At 52.5% G+C, this 22,599-nt stretch overlaps 2 protein-coding genes across 11 annotated transcripts in view; one reads left to right on the forward strand and one right to left on the reverse strand.

The window, feature by feature from the left end:
- Positions 1 to 2,228: 2,228 nt before the first annotated feature.
- On the forward strand, positions 2,229 to 8,459 carry PCBD1 (pterin-4 alpha-carbinolamine dehydratase 1). 2 transcript variants are annotated; one of them, XM_001508766.6, is made up of 4 exons: positions 2,229 to 2,366; positions 5,984 to 6,115; positions 7,149 to 7,229; positions 7,893 to 8,459. In XM_001508766.6, the coding sequence occupies exons 1-4, from the start codon at positions 2,364 to 2,366 to the stop codon at positions 7,989 to 7,991; spliced, it is 315 nt and encodes a 104-aa protein (XP_001508816.3). In that variant the 5' UTR covers positions 2,229 to 2,363; the 3' UTR covers positions 7,992 to 8,459. The 2 variants fall into 2 exon arrangements, with proteins under 2 accessions (XP_001508816.3, XP_007666133.1); XM_007667943.4 differs by lacking the exon at positions 5,984 to 6,115.
- Positions 8,460 to 13,007: 4,548 nt separating this feature from the next.
- The window catches only part of SGPL1 (sphingosine-1-phosphate lyase 1), a 78,830-nt gene continuing 69,238 nt past the window's right edge, over positions 13,008 to 22,599 (reverse strand). For 8 of the 9 annotated variants that reach the window (XM_029060492.2, XM_029060493.2, XM_039911515.1 and 5 more), the window contains 7 exons: positions 21,999 to 22,104; positions 17,730 to 17,828; positions 16,679 to 16,828; positions 15,110 to 15,348; positions 14,778 to 14,924; positions 14,015 to 14,135; positions 13,008 to 13,305 (listed from right to left, as the gene is read on the reverse strand). In XM_029060492.2, the coding sequence (XP_028916325.1) occupies positions 13,165 to 13,305; positions 14,015 to 14,135; positions 14,778 to 14,924; positions 15,110 to 15,348; positions 16,679 to 16,828; positions 17,730 to 17,828; positions 21,999 to 22,104 (1,003 nt within the window). In that variant the 3' untranslated portion in view covers positions 13,008 to 13,164. Of the gene's footprint in view, positions 13,306 to 14,014; positions 14,136 to 14,502; positions 14,684 to 14,777; positions 14,925 to 15,109; positions 15,349 to 16,678; positions 16,829 to 17,729; positions 17,829 to 21,998; positions 22,105 to 22,599 lie in introns of those variants that run through there. The other variant, XM_039911517.1, reaches the window with a different exon arrangement.

Consider the following 22,599-nt stretch of genomic DNA (forward strand, 5'->3'; position numbering starts at 1 on the left):
AGCTCTGCCATTTGTTTGCTATGTGACCTTGGACAAGTCACGTCACTTCTCTGTGCCTCAATTCCCTTATTTGCAAAATAGGGATTCAATACCTGTTCTCCCTCCTACTTAGGCTGTAAAGCCCATTTGGGACCTGATTATCTTGTGCCTACCCCAGTACTTAGTACAGTTCTTGGCACATAGTAAGTGCTTAATGCTATCATTTATTATGTATTATTATTATTAACCCACTCTATGCTGTGAGAACGTAGTAGGCAGGGATTGTCACATTATTGTTCTATTATGCTTTCCTAAGCTTTTAGTACAGTGCTCTGCACACAGTAAGTGCTTAATAAATATGATTGAATGAACTATTTATAATTATCTGTAAAATAATAATGTTGGTATTTATTAAGCGCTTACTATGTGCACAGCACTGTTCTAAGCACCGGGGTAGATACAGGGTAATCAGATTGTCCCTCGTGAGGCTCACACTCTTAATCCCCATTTTACAGATGAGGGAACTGAGGCACAGAGAAGTTAAGTGACTTGCCCATAGTCACACAGCTGACAGGTGGCAGAGCTGGGATTTGAACCCATGACCTCTGACTCCCAAACCCGTGCTCTTTCCACTGAGCCACGCTGCTTCTCTGATGTGGATTTAATGCCTGTTTCCCCCATATTTAAACTATGAGCGTCCTGTGGGATAGGGAGTGGATCTGACAATTAACTTGTACCTACCTCCAGTAGTTAGAACAGTATTTGACACATAGTGAGTACTAAACTAATATAACAATAATAATAGTAATATCAGCAATTCTGGCATCTAGTCCTAAATGGGCCTCTAGCCTATTGTGTGAGCTGGGATCAGGTTACTAAATCACTATATGCCTCAATTTCTTGCCAGGGATATTGCGAGAAAAAAAATGAGACAAATAGTAGCACAATGCTTTGGACAACTAAGCCAACTCTGCCAATTCAGTGAATGGGTTATCATTATAATATTTAGAATTTTTGAAGAATTCCATCCTTCTGCTTTTGGTCTACTCTGACCACTATGTCTCTTCTGCTGCTGCAGTTGGACTCGTCCAGCATCGAGGTTGAATTCCATTGCTTCTGAGCGGGCTGTTTGCCACTTGCCTTGGGCCACTGAAGGTCCCAAGTACTTAAAGACAATCAGTCATATTTATTGGGAAGCAGCATGGCGTAGAGGATAGAGCATGGCCCTGGGAGCCAGAAGGTCATGGATTCCAATTCAGACTCTGCCACTTGCCTGCGTGTGACCTTGGGCAACTCACTTCACTTCCCTGTGCCTCAGTTACTTTATCTGTAAAATGGAGATTGAGACAGTGAGCCCCAGGCGGGACAGAGGCTGCATCCAACCTGATTTCCTTGTATCCACTCCAGTGCTTAGTGCAGTGCCTGGAACATAGTAAGTGCTTAACAAATACCATAATTATTATTACTGAGTGCTTACTATGTGCCCAGCACTGTGCTAAGCCCCTGGGAGAGTTCAATACAATATAATTAGCAGACACATTCCGTGTCCATAATGAATTTACAGTCTAGAGTTGACGCAATCAATCAGTGCTATTAAACACATATTAAACACATATTGTGTGCGGAGTACTGTTCTAAGCACTTGTGAGACAGCCCCAAGTGGGACAGGGACTGTGTCCAACCTGATTTGGTTGCATCCATCCCAGGGCTCAGAACAGTGCCTGGCACAGAGTAAGTGCTTAACGAATACCCTCATTATTATTATCAATATTACTATACAACAGAATTGGCAAACATGTTCCCTGACCAAAAGCTTACAGTTTGCATTTTATTCCAGACTTCCAAAGAGCTAGCAGCCCCTCCTAGCCGATCAGGACCAGGTCCCAAATCCCAGAGCGGGGCCGGAATCCAAGGGGAACTGGGAAGCGCGTTATAAACAGGGAAGAGGAGCAGGCGGCCAGGCCCAGGCCTAGCCCGTTAACCATTAACTGCAGCCCAACGGATCAGAGAGCCGGCCTGGCTTTCCCTTTCTCGATCCAGAGGAGGAGGAGGAGGAGAGCTCCCGGGAGGGGATGCTGAGACCCTTTCCGGGGCAGAGCAAAACTGCCTCCCCTACCCCAAGCTCGACCCGTGAGCAAAGGACGGAATCTCCTGCCCCGGCTCGCCCTGCAGCCGCGGCAGCTGTTTGCAGTGGGTGGACTTAACCCTCGGACCCTCCTCTCTCCCTCCTGCTCCGCCCATCTCCTCCTCCTCCTCCTTTTCCTTCCCTCTACACCCGCCTGTCCGAAGAGGAGGGTCCGCCTTTTCCAGTGTTTCTGCCTGTACAGATCTCCGGGCTCTGCTCCTACCCGTCGCCTGCCCTGCCCGCTCGCCCTTCTGGGGGCATGGTAAGCCTGGGTCGCCAGCCGGCCCTTGGGTGTAACCCGGAGGTGGAGGGAGGGGGGCAGAGACATGGTGGGGGAGCAGGGAAGGGAGGGAGGTCAGGAAGGAGGTGAGAGGTCATCCCCAGGTCAGGCACATCAGCCTTTTTAAAGGCTTCGCGCCCCTTGCATTCTGCCACCCTCCCGTGGGAGTAGGGAGATGGGATCTGCCTGGGCAGCAGGCTGAGGAGACTGGACAGGAGGTGAGCAGGGCCTGGCCTGGAGGGGAGGGAAGCAGGACCCTGAGCTGGAGAGAGGGGAGCAGGGCTCTGGGTTGGGGAGGAGGGGAGCAGGGCTCTGGGTTGGGGAGGAGGGGAGCAGGGCTCTGGGCTGGGGAGGAGGGGAGCAGGGCCCTAGACTTGAATCTTGCTTTTTCCAAGAGGAGGGAGGAGAGTGGAAGTTGAAGAGCTGCAGGTTTTATGTGGGGTTTTTTGGGGGTAGGTGGGGAGAGGTGGGAGGGTGTACAAGGCCCGGGAACAAGACAGTGCGTAGTACAGTGCTCTACACATAGTAAGGTTTCACTAAATACCATTGATTGAGGGAGGGAGGTGGGGATGGCAGGTGTGGCTGCATTAGGTGGTCTTGGACCATACCTACAGGATGGGCTTCCGTAGGGGCCCGACTTGCCCCCAAATCTGGCACAGAGGAATGTGTGTGTCTGTGCCTGTGGCTGTAAAGTGGGATGGAGGTTTGGAGGGAGGTTCCATGAAGGTTGAATGTGTTTGGTCGGGGTCCGGTGGGGCTCAGTGTGTGATTGCTGCAACAGGAGGTGGCTCAGGCTAAAAGGCTGCTTTCCATCTGAACAAGGGGCAGCCAGGGACCACCCACCCGGGTCCCTGCCCCCCGGTGCCGCCCTGCCAATAGCTTAAGGATTTGGGGCTGGCCAGGCCCTGGAAACAGCTTGGGGGGGATGAGACTGTGGTGTGGCACCTGGAACCAGAGTCGGGGGGGCGGGGACTCGGGGCAGTGGGATGACAGGGAGGGATGGTCAGTGTGAGCTGGCACAGAGTGGTGCCAGAGCCCCTGCAGGGAACAGGAAGGAATAAAAAACAGCTCATCTCCAGACCCCACTCTGCTACTATCTCTCTTAACCCTCCCACCACCCAGGCCCTGGCCCATCCTCTGCCTTCATACAGTTTCCTGAGAGATGGATCCCGCCAGACGCTGCCCCAGTGGCTCAGCTCTGTCTGCCTCGGCAGCTGTCATAATACATAATCATTGTTTTATTTGTTAAGCGCTTACTGTGTTCCAGGCACTTTACTAAGTGCTGGAGTAGATTCAAGGCAATCAGTTTGAACACAGACCCTGTCCCACATAGGGCTCACAGTCTTAATCCCCATTTTACAGATGAGGGAACTTAGGCACAGAGAAGTGAAGGGACTTGTCCAAGATCACACAGCAGACAAGTGGCGGAGCTGGGATTAGAACCCAGGTCTTTCTGACTCCCAGGCCCGTGCTGTATCGACAAAGCAATGCTGCTTCTCATGTGCCTAGGACATGGCTTCCCTTGGCTGAAGTGCTGGACCGGAGAGCCGGGACCATGATCCAGACACCCAGGGGCCCACGTGGGTTAGGGTTCGCCTGGTTCATCCCAGAGTGAAGGCTTGCATGTTCAGGATTCACAAGGGGTGCCTAGTTCTCTTGCACTTGATCATCCCCACCCCTCCCACCACCATGGTCCCAGGACAGAGGGTCCTGATTTGAAGGCTGTGAGCTTGTTGTGGGCAGAAATGTGTCTGTTGTTATATTGTACTCTCCCAAGCGCTTAATACAGTGCTTTGTACACAGTAAGTATTCAATAAACATGATTGAATGAAGGCAGGAGGACTGAGCCTTACCCATGTTTCACCAGGCCCAGGACTCTCCCTTCCCATTGCCCACTGGCCCCTGGGCTGAATGGGTTCCTACCCAGACTCCCTTCATGTGGGGACAAGAGCTCTTCCTGCAGTTCCGGGCCTTGCTGATGCAGTCCAGGGCCCCTCTTTGGCCTTGTTTCATCCCTGGGATCCTTCCCCACCCCTTCCCTCGCCATAAACAGACATCCACAGAGCAGTTACTGAGCCTGCCACTGGGGTCCTGGCAACCAAGTCGGTGCTGAGGGTTGCTAAGAAACCCGGACCCAGCATATCCGGCCACCTTAATGGAAGGGCAGGGATGGGGCTTCCATGTTTACGCTGTATTGGCTCTGACAGCACCAGTTTGGGCCACAGGGCAGGAGGAAAGGTGGGGGAGGGGAGGAGAGAGAGGAGGAGGAGGAGGAGGAGGAGAAGAAAAACAGGCCTGAAACGGCCTCACTTTCCAGCAGCAGATGTCCCATCCAACCTCCCCACCCCCAGTTCAGTCAAGGGCACAAGTCACCTGAACTGGCCACTTGCACAACCCAGCCCCAGGCAGAGGCAGCGGCCTTGGGGGTGGGGGGTGGGGGGGGTCAAAGTTCCAGAGGTCTTGGTTCAGGCTCCCTGAGTGACCTGTGGTGAGCCCCCATGCCCCCAAAGGAAAAAATCAGTTTGAGCCTTTCTGCTCAGAGCCCTCTGTCCAGCTCTCTGTGCCTCATGTGGCCCCAGAGAGGCGGGACGGGGTTGATAAGAGTGGGGGAATGGCTTCCAGATTTGGCAGATATCCAAGGGCTGTTGTGGGAAGGGGCTTCCAGGCTGGTGGGGAAAGGGGAGATGCCTCCTGAGGGATCTTCTGCCATTAACATGGGGGAGCGGATGGCTTCCAAGCACTTAGTACAGTCTGTCAGTCAATCGTATTTATTGAGCACTGTGTGCAGAGCACTGTAGTAAGCGCTTGGGAGAGTACAATATAACAGACACATTCCCTGCCAACCTCACCTTCCCAACTTCCTTTCTCCCCCATATCCACTCCTCTTTTTCAGCTGTCTCTTGGGCAGATTTCCTGCCTACTAGGTAGTGAACTGCTTGAGGGCAGCAATCACTTCCACTAATCCTATTGTACTCTCCCCGGTGCTTTAACACATTTCTCTGCATACAGTACAGGAGAGAGAGCTTGGAGGCCATCTGGTCCAACCCCCTGCCTCCAGGCACCAGCCAGCAGAAGGAAGTAAAGGGGGGCGGTAAACAGCACTGGACTCTAAGCCCCCTCTCTGGAGCACACCCCAGGGTTCAGTCAGCCCAACTCCCATGCAGCCCCAGAGGGCAACCGTCCAGAGGGCACTGTCAGGGCAGAGCTGGGAACCAGTGCAGCTGCTAAGGAATCAGGGTTGGCTTCGTGGCCACTGGTGGTTCCAGGGAGAAGCACGGGGGAAGGCACAAAGGCTGAAACACTTTGTTCTCATTCCTGCCCCATGTACAGATGGGGAAACTGAGGTACAGAGCGGGGCCAATACTTGGCCTGGTCCCATAGCAGGCCAGCAGCCAAGCCAACGGCATCACTTACATCTCTCCAGCTGGCCATCACTGGCACTCTGACAGCAAATGGAAAGTTTGCAGTGGGGAAGGGGAAGTGCCAGTCCGTTGTCTGAGGTCAGGTGTCACCGGAACATGCCCTTGGCCCTCGGATACACTGCTGTCACCCACCTCCTGGGCCTCCGCTCCCCTTCACCCTTTCTCCTCTTTCCCCAGGCGGGAAAAGCCCACAGACTGAGTGCGGAGGAGAGGGACCAGCTGCTGCCCAACCTGCGGGCCGTGGGCTGGAATGAGCTGCAGGACCGGGATGCCATCTTCAAACAGTTCCATTTCAAGGATTTCAATAGGGTATTTGAAGCCAGGGTCCCTGGGCCCAGGCCCCGACCCTCCTGGCTCAGCCTGAGGCCCCACAGAGGGGACTCTGACCGGCTGAAGTTCAAATCTGCCGGAATTCCTCCAGCATTGCCTTCCGGCCAAGATCACGGACACCACCTCCCCTCCCACACTAGGTTACCAGCTGTGGGTGGGTTCTTCTCTCCAGCCCCCCACCCCTTAGTGGGTGGCACTCATTCGGCTCTGCTCCCAGAGCTTCTCATCAGGTCTGAAGGGCCCAAACTGAGGCTTTCTGCATCATTAGCTGTTGGAAACCACCAGGCCCCTAATCATCCCCACCTATCATGTTTCCATGAGAGAAGCAGCATGGCCTTGTGGCACAGGCCCGGGAGTCATGGGTCCTAGATTCTAATCCCAGCTTGGCTGTGTGACCTTGGGCAAGTCACTTAACTTCTCTGAACCTTAGTTTCTTCATCGGTGAAATGGGGGTTAAAAAACCTCTCCTCCCTTCGTAGACTGTGAACCCCATATGGGTCAGGGACCCTATATTACCCAATTATCTTGTATCTCCCCCAACGTTTAATACCATACTTGGCACAGAGTAAGTGCTTAACTACCACAACTGTTATTATCATTAGGGACAGAGGTTTGGAGGCCCTTTTAACTGTCCATTTCATAGATGGGGAAAACGGAGGGGGGCTAGGCCTAGTGAGATTGTGGAGCCTCTGTTCCCAAGGGTCTTTATCTAAATTCTCCTTCTGGGATGATTGAAGTGGGGGCCTTCCTCAGGGCAGGAGGATTAACTGACCTTTCGAAGTCTCTTTCAACCAAAGGATTTGAAGCCTCCTGTTTGCCTCCCTAGATCATGTGACCCAGCCCCTGAGGTGACTTTGAAAGGCATTGCCCAGGGCTTCTCCATTCCTCCAACCCAAGCCGCGGAGTAGGTGGGTGAGGGTGGGCACTCCCAGAGGCCCTGTTGCTGGTGGTGTGGGGTAAGCATCCCTCTCTCCCCAGCACCCCCTAACCACTTGGACTCCCCTTCCCACAGGCATTCGGGTTCATGACCAGGGTGGCTCTGCAGGCTGAAAAGCTGGATCATCACCCTGAGTGGTTCAATGTCTACAACAAGGTAAGGGATGCTAAATAATAATAATAATGTTGTTATTTGCTAAGCGCTTACTATGTGCAGAGCACTGTTCTAAGCACTGGGGTAGATACAGGGTAATCAGATTGTCCCACGTGAGGCTCACAGTCTTAATCCCCATTTTACAGATGAGGTAACTGAGGCACAGAGAAGTTAAGTGACTTGACCACAGTCACACAGCTGACAAGTGGCAGACGGTTCGTCCAAACCAGACCCAGTGCCACTGGGACCAGTTGACCACTCCGTGACTGGATCCCTCCCTCCCAGCTCCCACCATTCTCCCTGCTCAGCTCCTGGCCCAGAGCAGGGTGTCCATGGGCTCCCCGAGGCTGAGTGACCGTACAGGCGTGAGCAGGCTTAAGCCTAAGGAGCTTTCTCAGGGCCCCGATGGCGGGGTGGAAACACTTCCCCTTTTTTTAGCACCACCGTGGACAAGCCCTCCGGCCCGGGGAGAAGCGACCATTTTCTCTGATCTCCATTCATGGTGCTTCTGTTGAGTTGAAGACCGCCCCCACCCCGCTTCCTACCCCTGCAGGCAAAGCCCGTGGGCCGGGCAGGGTTGGGTCGGGATGAGCTGAACAGGGCAGGGCTGGGTCAGGTCCAGGAGTGAAGGAAGGGTGCTGAGTCAGGCCTGTTTGTTTGTTCCAGGTCCACATCACCCTGAGCACCCACGAGTGTGCAGGCCTGTCAGAACGGGATATCAATCTGGCCAGCTTCATCGAGCAGGTGGCTGTGACTCTGGCCTAGGCACCCATTCTCCACTACCTTCCCTCACACCCACCTTCACCCAACCCTGAAATGTGAGGACCACCAGAACCAGCCAGACCCAAGACCTCATCCCCTTCTGCCTTCATCTCCCTGGGGGTGCCCAAGAGAATGAGCCCAGGGTAGAAGACTGGGGAAGGCAGGCCAGGGGGAGCACCGCCACACCATGGGGCAGAACTCTACCCACCTTGGCAGCCTGTGGTTGACGATTCAACCTGGACACAGCTGGGTAGGTAGAGGTGTCCACTTCTTCCTGTCACTAGCTCACAATTCTGTCCCTTAAGTCTCGGTTTCCCCTCCAAGCTCAGAGGCTGTGGGGCTGACTGGGCTCAGCTCCTGGAGCTACAGCCACGTCTGTGGGATAGCATAGCCTCCAACAGAAACCTCAACCTAATGTGAATGTCTCATGCCTCTTGAATAAACCTCCTGGGCCGTTTCCCTAGTCTTGGCTGTGGGGCTATGGATTTCCTTATTCTGATTCTTGGGACCTCTCCCCAAGAGCCAAGCAGGAGCCTGAACCAGATGGCCTCTCACTTAGCTCCGCCTCTTTGTCCCTCACTAATGAGTTTGGATGGTCTACAAGGTGACCAGCACGACTGTCTCTATCTGTTACCGATTTGTACATTCCAAGCGCTTAGTAAAGTGCTCTGCACATAGTAAGCGCTCAATAAATACTATTGAATGAATGAATCTCCAGAGCATGGTAAGCTCCTGGTGATGTTTTTCCTCCACCCCCAGTTTCTGGGGTAGACTGACCCTAAGTGTTGGGGAAGGGATTGGGGAGGGTTCTGTTCCAACCGGTCCCATCTAATGGGAACAACACTACCTCACCACCCCTACCTCTCAGGTTTAACTCTCACCTGGAAAAGCTCCATGGGCTGCTAAGACACCCAGCTTGTGACAATAATAATAATTACAGTACTTGTTAAGCACTTACTTTTTTATCAGCACTGTTCTAAGCACTGGGGTAGATACAAGTTAGGTTGGACAGAGTCCCACTCCCATATGGGGCTGACACTCTTAATCCCCATTTTACAGCCGAGGTAACTGCTGCCCAAAGAAGTGAAGTGACTTGCCCGCAATCACATGGCAGACATGCACTGGAGCTGGCATTAAGTCCAGATCCTTCTGACTGCCAGGCCTGTGCTCTACCCAGCAAGCCATGCTGCTTCTCAACAGGGAGCAGGGCCGCAGTCTGGCCTCTGGCCCAACAGGAAGCAGCGAAACAGCCCAGGCTATTCCAGTGTCCAGCCAAGCAGGTCTGTCTAGATCAGGGTTGCCCAGTGGCCAGCACTTGTTCTATGAAACCTTGGCTCCCTGGCCCAACCTGGCAACATGTGGCAGCAGAAACAGAGCCCATGGCCTCAGTGAGTAGATGGGCACTGTACATCCCCACTCCAGCTGCCCTGCTCACTTCCTCCCCGGCCCCTGACCCCCACACCCAGGCACAACAGCTCCGGCAGTGGGAAGAGAGACCGGGGCCACTCCAACTCCATGCCCATGGACCAGAGGCAGTGCAAGAGCCTGGAGTCACAGCGCTCAGTGGCTCGGGACCAGCACTCACCTGTGGTTCGATGTTTAGGCCAGGATGCCAGTAGGAGCCGCTGACCAACCCACACAAACACTGCTGTCCGCGGCCTAGGCCGCCACCATCCAAGACAAGGAGACCGAGGTGAAATTCACCAGTTTATTACTCTAAATAGTATCCACACAATAAAAATAGCTAACCATTGGGGTCAGGGAGGAGAGGATTGGGGAGGGGTCCAGTGGCCAGTTTCAGGAGAAAGCAAACGTTTGAATCGAGGTAAGAAGAGAAAACCCAGCCTAAGGCAGAAGCAGCAGGAACACAGGGCTCAGAGTGGATGACTTCTCTTCCCCTGCTGCCGTACCTCAGGGGCTCAGGGAGAAGTGGCAGCATCAGAAGCCCACCTCTCTCCCAGCCCCGGGGCTCCAGAAAGGCCCTAGTCAATGAATGGCAGCTTTCAGCTGAAAAGAGGCAGGCTGGTCTGTTCCATGTCTGGGAAAAGCTGCAAGTCAGGATGAAGAGGCAGCCTTCCCCCTTCTCCCCCAGCATCTGGCTTCAGTCTGGGTCCTTCCGGCCAGCCCCCAAGTCACCCCAGACCTGTCCAGCCCTAGGAGATGGCAGGCAGGCATCTGCCTGAGATAGTTTTAGTGTCCTTGCCCGAGCTGCCCTCTGAAACCTTGTCATGGAAGACCTCACTCCGGCACTGAAGCTGGAGGCAAAGTCAACCCCCCACCCCCTGGCGGCACCAAGCATAGTAGGGGGGCTGGGACCCAGAGCACCTGCCTTTCAATTTCTGGGGAGACAAGGGGGCAGTCGATAAAGTGCTTAGACCTAACTGCGGGGATGCTATGTAAATGCCAGTTATTATTAACAATCAGCCTGTCACTTGCCTCTTCAACCAAACAACCAGTCTTGCAAGGAAGCATTGGCTGGGGAGCTAAGGCCGAAGGCTCAGGGTTGTTGTGAGGCTGCACCACAAGGGGGAGAACTCACAAGGCAACACTGGCCGCTACGCAATCTTGATTTTCCGGAGCCCCTGACCCAGAGGACTTGGGCCTTCAACGGGGACTAAGCCCTTGCAAGTTTGTTTTTGGATAGTATTGCTCCAGCGTGGCAGGGCACGGGCGAGGTAGGGGTCACGGAGAAAGTACCATCATATCTCCAGGCCAATTAAGAGCCCAGGATGTTCCTCTCACAGTTGCTTCTTCAAAGAGAGGAAGTGAGACAAACAGAAGTGGGATAGCACAGTCATAACCCAAGCCTCTGGGGAGGGGAAGGTAGGGGGAGATGGGGGAGAGACGGGCACCTGCCTGCCTCTGTCACTGTGCTTGAACCACCTCCAAAATGTCACACCCACAAACACAACAGGACTGGAAGAATGGGGAAACTAGAATCAAGGCCCTGAAACCCAAGACAATAATAATTAATTGTAGTATTTGTTAAGCACTATGTACCAAGCACTGTACTAAGTGCTGGGAAGGAAACAAGATAAGTCAGACACAGTGCCTATACCACAAGGAGCTCACAGTCTAGAGAGGGAAAACAAGTATTGAATCCCCATTTTACAGAAGAAGAAACTGAGGCACCGATAAGTGAAAGGACTTGCCTAAGGACACAAAGCAGGCCGGTGGCAAAACTGGGATTAGAATGAGGTCCGTGTTCCTTACACCAGACCACACTGCTTCTCAAGAATCCACCCCATTGTCAGATGGGAGGAACCTGTGAAACCACCACTCTGAACCTTCCAACCCGAGAGGGAGGGGGCTTGGTTCAGAGACTAAAAGCGTCAGTTAAGAGGGAGCAGGGGAATTTTCCCCTCCAGCAGGATAGACAATAAGCTTCCCTAAAACCCCAAATCCACAGACTACAAGGAGAGATTGGTGAATTTCCTCTCAGAGGTGGAGGATGGAGTCAGTCCCCTCTCCCCTACTCCCCCCCGCCCCATCCCTAGCAGGTCTCAGGGGAATTCATGGGTCTGAGGGCCGGGGAATTCACAGTTCTCGTCGGAAGTACCGACTGTGGACGCAGTGTGCCAGAGGGCACTTTAGTTCTGGGTGGGAAGGGGCTGAGGGTCCTGACCGGGACCTCCATCCCGCAGTGTGCTCTCAACAGATTCCAGACTCCTTCCAGCTTCACAGTGCAGGCCACGGGGAGCCACCTGGCTCCTGGGGGAGGGAGGTGGGAGGGCTGGCTGGAGACAGGGAAACCTTGTGGGAACCCCTCCTCCACCTAGGCCCAAATCCTCCCCCGCCCCTTGGCTGGCTGGAGCTCGCAGGACAACTGAAGTGGGGGGACACCTGAAGGGGGTCAGCTGCCCCGGGGTGCTGCACTGGGAGCGGGTCTCACCAAGGCAGCAAAAGGCACAGTGGTAAAGGACGACGACATATTCCCTGGGGTCCAAGCACAGCCCCACCCCAGCCTACAGGTCTGCAGAGTAGAGCTGAGGGACAGGGCCTCAGACTCCTCTTGGTCTCCTGCCCAGATTCACTCCTCTGAGCAGAAGGGTCAGTGCCAGTGGCCGTGGTGGAAGCATTGGGAGGCAGGCCTGGCCGGGCAGGGGGAACCATCCTGGGAAGACTCGCGGGTCCCTCCTCCCCTGCCCGCAGGCGGCCACAGAGGCCATCAAGGCAGAGGTGAATGCCTGCGGAATTTTGTGCTTTTGTACCAGTCCTTGGGGCCGGGGAGTCGAGCTCTGCCTGAATGGCTGCTTTCTGCTGGATGGCTCTGAGCAGGGGAAGCGAGAGGGATAAAGTGGGGCAGGAGCAGCAGGTATCTCTGTACAAGCCTAACACACCCCAAACCCTAATTTCTGCTGCCGCAGACCTTGCTCCAGGGACCTTACGTTCGTTAGGCTCTTTAACCTCTCAAGTTAGGTGCAGTCACAGAGCGGGGCAGATTCCAGGCCTTGAGGGACCCTCCCCCACCTCCAAATGGCTTCGTTTAGCCCCCTCAGGAGCAGTCTGTGCTCCTGGGACAAGGGGAGGGCCCCTTCTGGGGATAAGGGGCCATGTGCTCCCCAGGAGGGGAGGAAAGCAACAGTGTTGAGCAGGAACACTTGGGACAATCTCTCTGGCAGTAGAGGAGGGGCCAGTTCCTGCCCTGTCTGATGGAGATGGGTGAGGTGGAGGCCCAGGTCCACCACATTCCTCACAGGAAAGATGCTTCCAGAATCAAATGCTTTCAATCCTGACACAAGATGCATCATTGTGGGGGGGGCAGTGGGGAGGAGGAGACGGATGAGGCAGGAAGGGCAGGAGCTCTTAGGGGGATGGGGCTGGCAGCCGCTGCTGAAGGCCTTGCCACCTGCCTACACACACACTCATACACGTATGCGCGCGCGCGCGCACACACACACACACACGCACAATGCCCTTTGGAGGGTGCTGGAGTGGGACTGGGCAACCAGCCCCTCAAGGAAGGGAAAGGGCCAGAGCCCAGGATCCCCCATGGGGAGGAAGAATTGACGGATGGGGTGTGGGTGTCGGGGAGTTAGAGGTACAGGCAATGTTGAGGTGGGGACAATCCCAAAGACCCAGAGGTCTCCCAAGGTCCCAGCGCCCCAAGGATCCTTCCGATGACTGTGATGCCCTCCCCGGGGCTGGCAGGCCTGACTGACCCTGTCTGGCGAGGTCAACGGGGGCTGGCGGTGCCGTTTGTCTGGCCACCCCGGGAGCTGTTCTCAGTGCTGTAAAGGCTGTCCAAGAAGGCCTGGGACAGCTCCGCCACCATCTTCCTGTCGGGGACCCCCTGCGCCATGCCGTAGATGGCACCCTGTGGACAAAACAGCAAGTGGCCAAATCTCTCACCCTCCCGGTTCCTTCCCCCACTCCCACATCCCTTCCGCAAGAGTTAAACCCCATCCGTCCCCACCTTCAGAGTCCTGCTGAGGTCTATCACCCCACTCCCAACCTAAGTGGCTTTCCTGGTCAGGCCCCCTCAGCACTCACAGATCTCTCAGTTTCTTCACTGTTTGCTGCTTTTTCAGTCCCTTGTGATTGTTGAAAGGAATTTTGGAACCCTACCGTGATCTACTCAGCACTGTCTTCCTTCTCCCCCATTAGCATTTAGGGTCTTAGGTCAGGAACTGCATCTTTAGATCCTTTGGTTTTGTTCCCCCAAGGACCCAGGTTAGTGCTCGACCTGCTGCCCAGGCTAGACCGGCAGTTCGGCTTGCTGAAGCAGGGCAGAAAAATGAGTAGACGAGGTGGGGAGCGGTGCACAGCCTCAGTCCCACTGTTCCAAGCAGTGACTCCTCTACCCAGTGCCTCAATAGTCTGCTCCACACCTGCCTGACTCTTGCCCTGTATGTCCCCGACTAGGGAAAGGAGATTCAGACAGACAGTGAGAGAATCTATTTTCATCCCCGATTGCCAGCCAGCCTCTCAGAACGGTCTTGAGAGCCATTCTCTGTGTCTGTGTCACATTTCTAATCGCCTTCCCTTTCCTGGAAATTTCAGAAGGGAAGATGATGCTTTCTTACCATGCCAGTGGTCTTCGCCTTGGGGTTCTTCATGATTTGGGTGACAGATTCCCGGACATCCTTGAGAAACTGGGTGGCCACGCCAGGCTTGGTGTGCAGCTGTGTGAGGCAAATGTGGATGCTGCAAAGGAAGGGATGGAAGGGTTGTGGTGGATAAATGAAAGGAAGCAAAGAAGCAGAGCAAGATAGACTCAGCTTTTCTTCTCAGAGTGACCTGGAAACTTAGGGAAGTTAGGCTTTTAGGTACTCCGGGACCACCATGGGAGAAAAGGCAGTCGACATGACCACTGGGGCTGATCTGGATGATGTTTCTTCATTCATTCAAACGTATTTATTGAGGGCTTACTTTATGCAAAGCACTGTACTCTGCATTTGGGAGAGTACGGTATAATAATAAATGGACACAACAAGCTCATAGTCTACAGGGGGAGACAGACACTAATAGAAATAAATAAATGAATAAATAAATTTACAGACGTACACACGAGTGCCATGGGATGTTCCCATCCAAGGTGGCCATTTCCTTTGGAATCGGGTGGGCCACATTCCAATCCCAAATTTCTGCACCCCAGGGGGATCCATGAGTCCCAGCCAAGCTGATGACCTGTCTTCTATGAGGCCAGACGAGCCAGGCTGAGAAAGGTGTTCTCTGGTTGCCTTCTCCCGGCACTGTGGGAGCAAAGACCTCAAACACCTCAGCTGGCATACTCCGTCCCCATCTATCCCTTCCCTCTCTCCTGGCCAAGCCCCAGGCTGTGCTTACCTAGACGGAAACTGCAGCTGGTTCAGATTCCAGCCCTTGGCAGTGAGCACGTTGGACAGCCGGAAGATGTCAAAGTCCCGGGACCCCAAGGCGATGACTGACACCTGGGGGTCACCAAAGATGAAGATGCCTTTGATGGTCTCCAGTCTTAAAGGACAAAAAGAAATCGAGGCCCAATCAATCATCGTCATTTCAGTTACATTGGTCATTAAACAGATTACAAGGCCTTCAGTGATGGATTAGGAGAGGTGTGTGTGAGGGAAATGAAGGGAAAGGGGGGAGGGGGAAAAGAGAGAAATTTTGGAGCAGAAACCCAACCCCCAGGGACGTACTCTGATTTGAGGTAACGCGCTGTTTTGATAATCTTCTTGGTGGCCTCCACATAGCCACTTTCCCCCATGTACATCATGGTGGCCCAGCAGGCGGCGATGATGCCCCCGGGCCGGGAGCCTGCGATGGTCGGGGAGGCGTAGATCCCTCCCTGCCAGTCAGGGGCCACGAAGAACTGGTAGTGCCGGTACTTCTTGTCGCTGTATAGCACTACCGAGGAGCCCTTTGGGGCATAGCCGTACTGGGAGGAGGGGAGAACAGAAAAGACAAGACAACCTATGAAACCCTCCCACCAAAACCACCTTGAGGGCAGAAGACGGGACTAATTTCAGTCCTCTCATCTCCTCCTCTGAGCCTCAAGGCTGCTCAAAGGGGCTTCATTTCAGGAATCTCACACCCGGCGCCCTCTCTCATCTACCCTCCATACTAGCCAACGGGATTTCCGTTCCCAAGGGCCCTGGCTACCCAACACAAGCCTTCTAAAAGGGCAGTGCCTGCCCGGCGAATGGTGCCAAATCCAGACAGGAACAGATTCATCAGGCTATGGGGAAATGGAGTAGGAAGTGGAGGAGGACCAGAAGGCCATTCCTCTCCTGCCCCAGTTAGTCTGGGTTTGCTGCAGCCCCAGAAGGGCAGGCCCTGGGGCCCCCTCGGGGAGACTCAACCTCTCCTTAAGCTGTCTGAGATCAAGGTCTAAGGACATCAGGTCAAAGTTCCCTTGGGCAGCTCAAGGACCAAGGAAATAGCAGAGGAGAAGTGGTGGTGGATTCTGGTGGTTGATTCCCTGGCATCTTCCCTGGGTAACGGGGCCTCTGCTAGATCATAAGCTTTTTGAGGACAGAGATTGTGTCTGATTACTATATTGCACTTTCCCAAGTGCTTAGTTCATTCACTCAATCATATTTATTGAGAGTTTATTGTGTGCAGAGCATTGTAATAAGCACTTGGGAGAGTACTGCACAACAATAAACAGACATGTTCCCTGTCCACAACAAGCTTACAGCCTAGTGAAGTGCTCAATACATACCACTGATTGACTGACAGACCGACCCAGGGAGCTCTTTCTCCCAGCCCCTTTGGGCTGTGGAGATTTGGGGCAGGTTGTCTGGGTGTCACTAGGAGAGTCCTCGAGATCATCACAGGGTCACTGAATGGTGTCTGGTAAAACCAGGACACATGGGGTTGGGATAAATGGCCAGTACTGGGAGGGGGAGCTCTGGGGAAGGCCAAAGTGAAAGACTGGGCAATTTTCCAAGGAAATAATAAATCTTTCCAATCTGCCCCTGTTGCTAGCTGTGGTCAATCAATCAATCAATTGCAGTTATTGAGTGACTGCTGTGTGCACAGCACTATATTGATTGGGAGAGTACAAGATAACAGAGTTGGTGAATATGTTCCCTGCCCACAGTGAGCTTACGGTCTAGGAGAAAGAAAATATAATCAAATTATGTATAAGTGCTATGGGGCTAAGGGAGGGGTGTAAATCTATGTGCATCTAAGTGGTTCCAGAAGCTGCCCTCTGACCACTTCGAGGCTGTCCTCTACTCCTTCTCCCCGACCCGGTTTTTCACCTTGTGGGTGTCGGCAGAAATGCTGGTCACACCTTTCACCCGGAAGTCAAACTGCTGCTCCAGGGGGTACCCAGCTTTCTCCATGAAGGTGATCAGGAAACCGCCCAAGCAGGCATCCACGTGGAGGGGAATGCTGTACTTCACCGCCAGCTGTTAACCAAAACAAAATGAACTTAAAAAGGGGCCTTGTTAACACAGCCAGCCACCAAAGCCTCGAGAGAGCAGCAAGTTGAGATGGACACTGAATATGTATTCCAAGAAATCTGGAATTAGCATTTTCCATACTCTATATATAGCTCAGGAGGACATTTCCAACACTCTCTTTCTCACATAAGGCAGGGTGTGAGGTTCCACATAAAACACTCCTCTGTTCATCCTACTCAACCGGAACACAAAATATTTCACGGCCAAGGATGCTGGGATAGAGCAATCCTTTCAGAAGCCAGAGGTCGCCCCCACTGCAGGACCAAGGGGAGCTCGCGTTTGGGCGCCTCAACAGAAGCCGGAAAAGCTGCAGTATTTCACACTGGAGAAGAATCCACCCAAAGTTTGTTGGGTGGCAGCAACACTCAACGAGTTCCTGAGCGGGAGTCAGATTTTCATTCATTCAATAATATTTATTGAGTGCCTACTATGTGCAGAGCACTGTACTAAGCGCGTGGAATGTACAAATCGGTAACAGAGACAGATTTTGGTACCAGCACTGTAGAAAACAACTTGAAACCATTTCAAGGCCTGGGGGCTGGTTCATGCATTTCGAAAATCCTGTTCTCTGGTTAACACCCCAGTTCCTCCTCTTCTTCCCAACGAATATGAAATAAACCAAGGAAGGACTGCTGGCTAGTATTTCCCGCCCTCATCCCTGCTCCTACCCAGAGTTGCTTCTTTCTAGGGGGTTCCACAAGAGAGAGCCACACTTCCACACTGCTCCCGGAACCCAGCGGGCATCCTGAAAGGGTGTCAGATTCAGCTGGGCCCGGCCAAACAACCCAGCATCCCATTTCCCATCCCTGGAGTTGTGCCCACCACGGCGCCCCGCCCCCGGCAATACCTTTGCCACTTCCGTTACGGGGTCGACCACTCCATGGGGAAACTGTGGGGTGGAACAGACCAGCATGGCGGTGTTGCTGGAAATGGCTCTTCTCATTGCCTGGAGGTTTGAAGGACACAGGAAATGAGAACCACACCACTGGTCTCCTTCTTTCCCCCGCGCCACATACACATACACAAACACAACACGCACAGACACACTCTCTCTCTCTCTCTCTCTCCCCCCCCCAACCCCTCTCCCTGTTCAACTCCCAGCCTTGATTACTCCACTCTCCGGAGAGGGGCCACTGAAAAGGGAGGAGAGACGAGAGTGAAGGCTGATTTTGCCAGTCTACCCACCCTACCGAAATCATCAGTACAGTCACCCAAGGTTCCACAGACAAAAATCTAACCCTGAAGGCCCCATGAGGCAGCCATGGTCACACAGGCTGAGGCCAATGTTCATTTAAAAGCAGCTTGGTTCAGCTGAAAAAGAGTATCCACAGCATCCCAAGAAGCTGCCAAGGGCCATTTGGATGGGGTGTCACAGACCAGATTCCTTCGCTGAAAATCGGGGTCCAGAAAGTCTGCCTGGAGCCACTCATTCTTTTGTTCTGCTTTGCCACTGAGACTCTTGGACCTTGGAGGCATCCCCAAGCAGGATTAATAGTAATAATAATAATACCACTAATAATAATAATAACTGTGGTATTTAAGTGTTTACTATGAGCCAAGCACTGTACTAAGTGCTGGGGTTGATACAGGATAATCAGGTCCCACGTAGGGCTCACAGCATGAGTAGCAGGGAGAACAGGGACGGAATCCACATTTTTCAGATGAGGGAACTGAGGCCCACAGAAGTTAAGTGACTTGCCTAAGGTCACAGAGCGGACTAGTGGCAGGAGAGCAGCGTGGCTCAGTGGCAAGAACCTGGGCTTGGGATTCGGAGGTCATGGGTTCGAATCCCAGCTCTTCCGCTTGCCAGCTGTGTGACTTTGGGCAAGTCACTTAACTTCTCTGTGCCTCAGTTACCTCATCTGTAAAATGGGGATTAAAACTGGGAGCCCCACGTGGGACAACCTGATCACCTTGTATCCTCCCAGCGCTTAGAATAGTGCTTTGCACAAAGTAAGCGCTTAACAAATACCATCATTACTATTATTAGAGCCCTGGTCCTTCTGACTCCCAGGTGCGTGCTCTTCCACCAGGTCACAGTGCTTCTCAGATGTAACACCTGGCTGCTGCTGCTGCCACCTTCCATTTCCTCCTCTCCCACCCCCGGCCTGCCCTGAACCCCACGTGGGAACAGCAGAGTAAGGAGGACGGGTTTTAGGGACAAGGTGGAAATGACCCTACCCTGCCTGTACATCGGGGAACGTGAAGGTCTGTACTTCCCTCTAGACGGCAAACTCCTTATGGGCAGGGAATGTGTCTACCTACTCTGTTGTACTGTACTCTCCCAAGTGCTTAGTACAGTGCTCTGCACACACTAAGTACTTAATGTCATTGACCGATCACTTGCATTTACTGAGCGCTGTGAGAAGCAGCGTGGCTTAGTGGATAGAGCACAGGCCTGGGAGTCAGAAGGTCATGGGTTCTGATCCCAGCTCCAGCACTCATCTGCTGTGTGACCTTAGGCAAGTCACTTCACCTCTCTGTGCCTCAGTTACCTTGTCTGTAAAATGGGGATTGAAACTGTGAGCCCCACATGGGACAGGAACTGTGTCCCACCCAATTTGCTTGTACCCTTCCCAGCGCTTAGTTCAATGCCTCTCACATAGTAAGTACTAAATACCATAATTATTAATTATTATTATTATTAATAGCCTTCCCTGACTAAGCCCTCCTCTCCTCCCCCTCCCTTCTGTGCCACTCTTACTTGTTTCTTCATTTATCCTCCCTCCCATCCCCACAGCACATATGGACAGATCAGCATATATCTGTAATTTATTTATTTATATTGATGTCTATCTCCCCTGCTAGACTATGAACTCACTGTGAGCAGAAATATGACTCTTGTTATACTGTACTCTCCCAAGCACTTAGTACATGCTTTGCAAACAATAAATATGCACTCAATAAATATGCTGATGATTCCCCACAGCAAGTGGAATCCAATGACAAAAAAACACCCTCATGCCAAGATAAGCCCTGCTGATAAGCCATTGCCCATTGATGGGTAAGGATGCCCCATGGCCATGTGGATCAAACAGAATATATACATGTTCTTGTTCGATTGAATCTACTGCAAAATTCCTCTCAAAAATACATAACTGGTCCAGGAAGACCTCCAGACAATGGGAAGACGGTGGCGATGGCCATGCAGCTGAGGACAGGTAGTGGGATGGCTGGGCAGGCAGGGAGCCAAAACTGGGGGTTCCCAAGCCTCCCTAATAATAATAATAATGATGGTATTTGGTAAGCACTTATTATATACCAAGCACTGTTCTAAGCACTGGGGTAGATACGAGGTTATCAGGTTGTCCCACGAGGGGCTCACAGTCTCAATCCCCATTTTACAGATGAGGTAACAGAGACAGAGAAGTTAAGTGTCCTGCCCAAGGTCACACAGCTGACAAGTGAAGGATCGGGGGTTAGAACCCATGACTTTTGACTCCCAGGCCTATGCTCTTTCCACTAAGCTATGCTACGCTGTTCAGCAGGGCTGCATAATGGGGCTGGAAGCAAACACTTCAGAGAAGCAGCATGACAGCATGACCTAGTGGATAAAGCGCGGGTCTGGGAGTTGGAAGGACCTGGGTTCTAATACCGACTCTGCCACATGTCTGCCATGTGATCCTGGGCAAGTTACTTAACTTCTCTTTGCCTCAATTACCTCATCTATAAAATGGGGAATAAAAATGGAGAAGAAGAATAATAGTAACATACTGTCAGCCCCATGTGGAACAGGGACTGTGTCCAATCTAATAATAATAGTAATTATTATGGTACTTGTTAAGCACTTACTATGTGCCAAGCACTGTTCTCAGTTCTGGGGTAGATACAAATTAATCAAGTAGGACAAAGTCCCTGTCCGACACTCGGCTCACACTCTTAACTCCCATTCTTTACAGATGAAGTAACTGAGGGACAGAGAAGTTAAGTGACTTGCCAAAGGTCATACAGCAGACCTGTGGCTGAGTTGGGATTAGAACCCAGGTTCTTCTGGCTCCCAGTCCCAAGCTCTATCCACTAAGCCACGCTGCTTCTCATGAATGATTGGCTAGTACCTACCCCAGCATTTAATACAGTGCCTGACACATAGTAAGTGCTTAATACCAAAAAAACCAAAACGAAACAAAACAAAAAAACCCCAAACCACTGGGCAACAGTCCAATTCGGATCAATATGGCCTAGTAGAAAAAGTACAGGCCTGGGAGCCTGAGGACCTGGATTCTAATCCTGGCTCTGCCACTAGCCTGCTATGAAACCTTGGGCAAGTCACTTAACTTTCCTGGGCCTCAGGTTCCGCATCTATAAAATGGGATTGAAATACCTGTTCTACCTCCTCCTTAGATCATGAACCCCATATAGGACAGGGACTGTTTCCAGCCTGATTATCCTGAAGTCTACCCCAGCACTTAGCATAGTCTTGACACACAGTAAACACAGGACAGATATCACAATTGTTATTATTATTATCAAGAGCTTACAAGGTGGCTGAAGGGGAGAGGGAAGTCAGTCCCTGCTCCTCCTCTTCTTCCACCCACAATCAGGCAGGAGGGAAATGCGTCTATCCTTACCCACAGGTGGGAATCAGTATCACCTGGGACTGTGATCATCAGGATCACAATGTGCTGCCAGACAGACAGGTAATAGTGATAATAATAATAATGATGGTATTTGTTAAGTGCTTATTATGTTCTTATTATGTGTTCTAAGCACTGGGGTAGATACAGGATAATTAGGTTGTCCCATGTGGGGCTCACACTTTTAATCCCTATTTTACAGATGAGGTAACTGAGGCACAGAGAAGTTAAGTGACTTGCTCAAGGTCTCACACCAGACAGGTGGTGGAACCGGGATTAGAATCCATGCCCTTTGACTCCCAAGCCTGGCTTTTTCCACTAAGCCAGGCTGCTTCGCTGTAGGTACCTTCTCTGTAGGTAGGTTCCCCCACCTCCCCACCACTGCTTGGATCGGGTCTGCTTATTGGTGTTGTAACCTCCCAAGTGCTTAGAGCAGTACTGTGCAGAGCAACAGTTCAATACATTCAACTGGCCGACTGACTGCCCGTTTTCTTGGCCCCGTGGGGAGAGGCTGCACTCAGCATCCCAGCTGTCCCACTCACCCGGACGTCAACCTGCATCTTCTTGTCCAGCGGCACGTGCACGAGCTTCATCCCAAAATAATGAGCTGCCTTGTCAAATGCGGCATGGGCGCTGACTGGGGCCACTCTGCGGGGAGAGGGAGGAGAAGTCAGGTGAAACAGGGAGATTCGGACCGCGGCCTGGGAGAGGAGACGCACGGGAGACCGTTAGAAGCAGCGGAGCCTAGTGGAGAGAACCCAGGATTGGGAGATAGGTTCTAATCCATCCTGTTTCCACTCCTTGCCTGCTGGGTGAATCTTGGGCAAGTTGCTTCATTTCTCTATGCCCGCGTTTCCTCATCTGTAAAACTGGGGTTCAATAATAATAATAACAAGGATGGTATTTATTAAGTGCTTAATATGTGCCAGGTACTGTTCTAGGCACTGGGGTAGATACAAGATAATCGGGTTGGACACAGTTCCTGTCCCATGTAGGGTTCACAGTCTTAATCCCATTTTACAGATGAGGGAACCGAGGTTCAGAGAAATTAAGTGACTTGCCCAGGTACACGGCAGACAGGTGGTGGAGCCGGAATTATAACCTGTGACCTTCTGACTCCCAGGCCCATGCTTTATCCACTAG

The sequence above is a fragment of the Ornithorhynchus anatinus genome, chromosome 3 (assembly GCF_004115215.2).
Source record: "Ornithorhynchus anatinus isolate Pmale09 chromosome 3, mOrnAna1.pri.v4, whole genome shotgun sequence".
Classification (NCBI taxonomy): domain Eukaryota; kingdom Metazoa; phylum Chordata; class Mammalia; order Monotremata; family Ornithorhynchidae; genus Ornithorhynchus; species Ornithorhynchus anatinus.

Bases quoted from the DNA above. Each gene is read 5' to 3' on its own strand.
- PCBD1 (XM_001508766.6), top strand. The intron at 6,116-7,148 runs GTATTTGAAGCC...CCCTTCCCACAG, and splicing joins ATTTCAAGGATTTCAATAGG to GCATTCGGGTTCATGACCAG. The intron at 7,230-7,892 runs GTAAGGGATGCT...TGTTTGTTCCAG, and splicing joins GGTTCAATGTCTACAACAAG to GTCCACATCACCCTGAGCAC.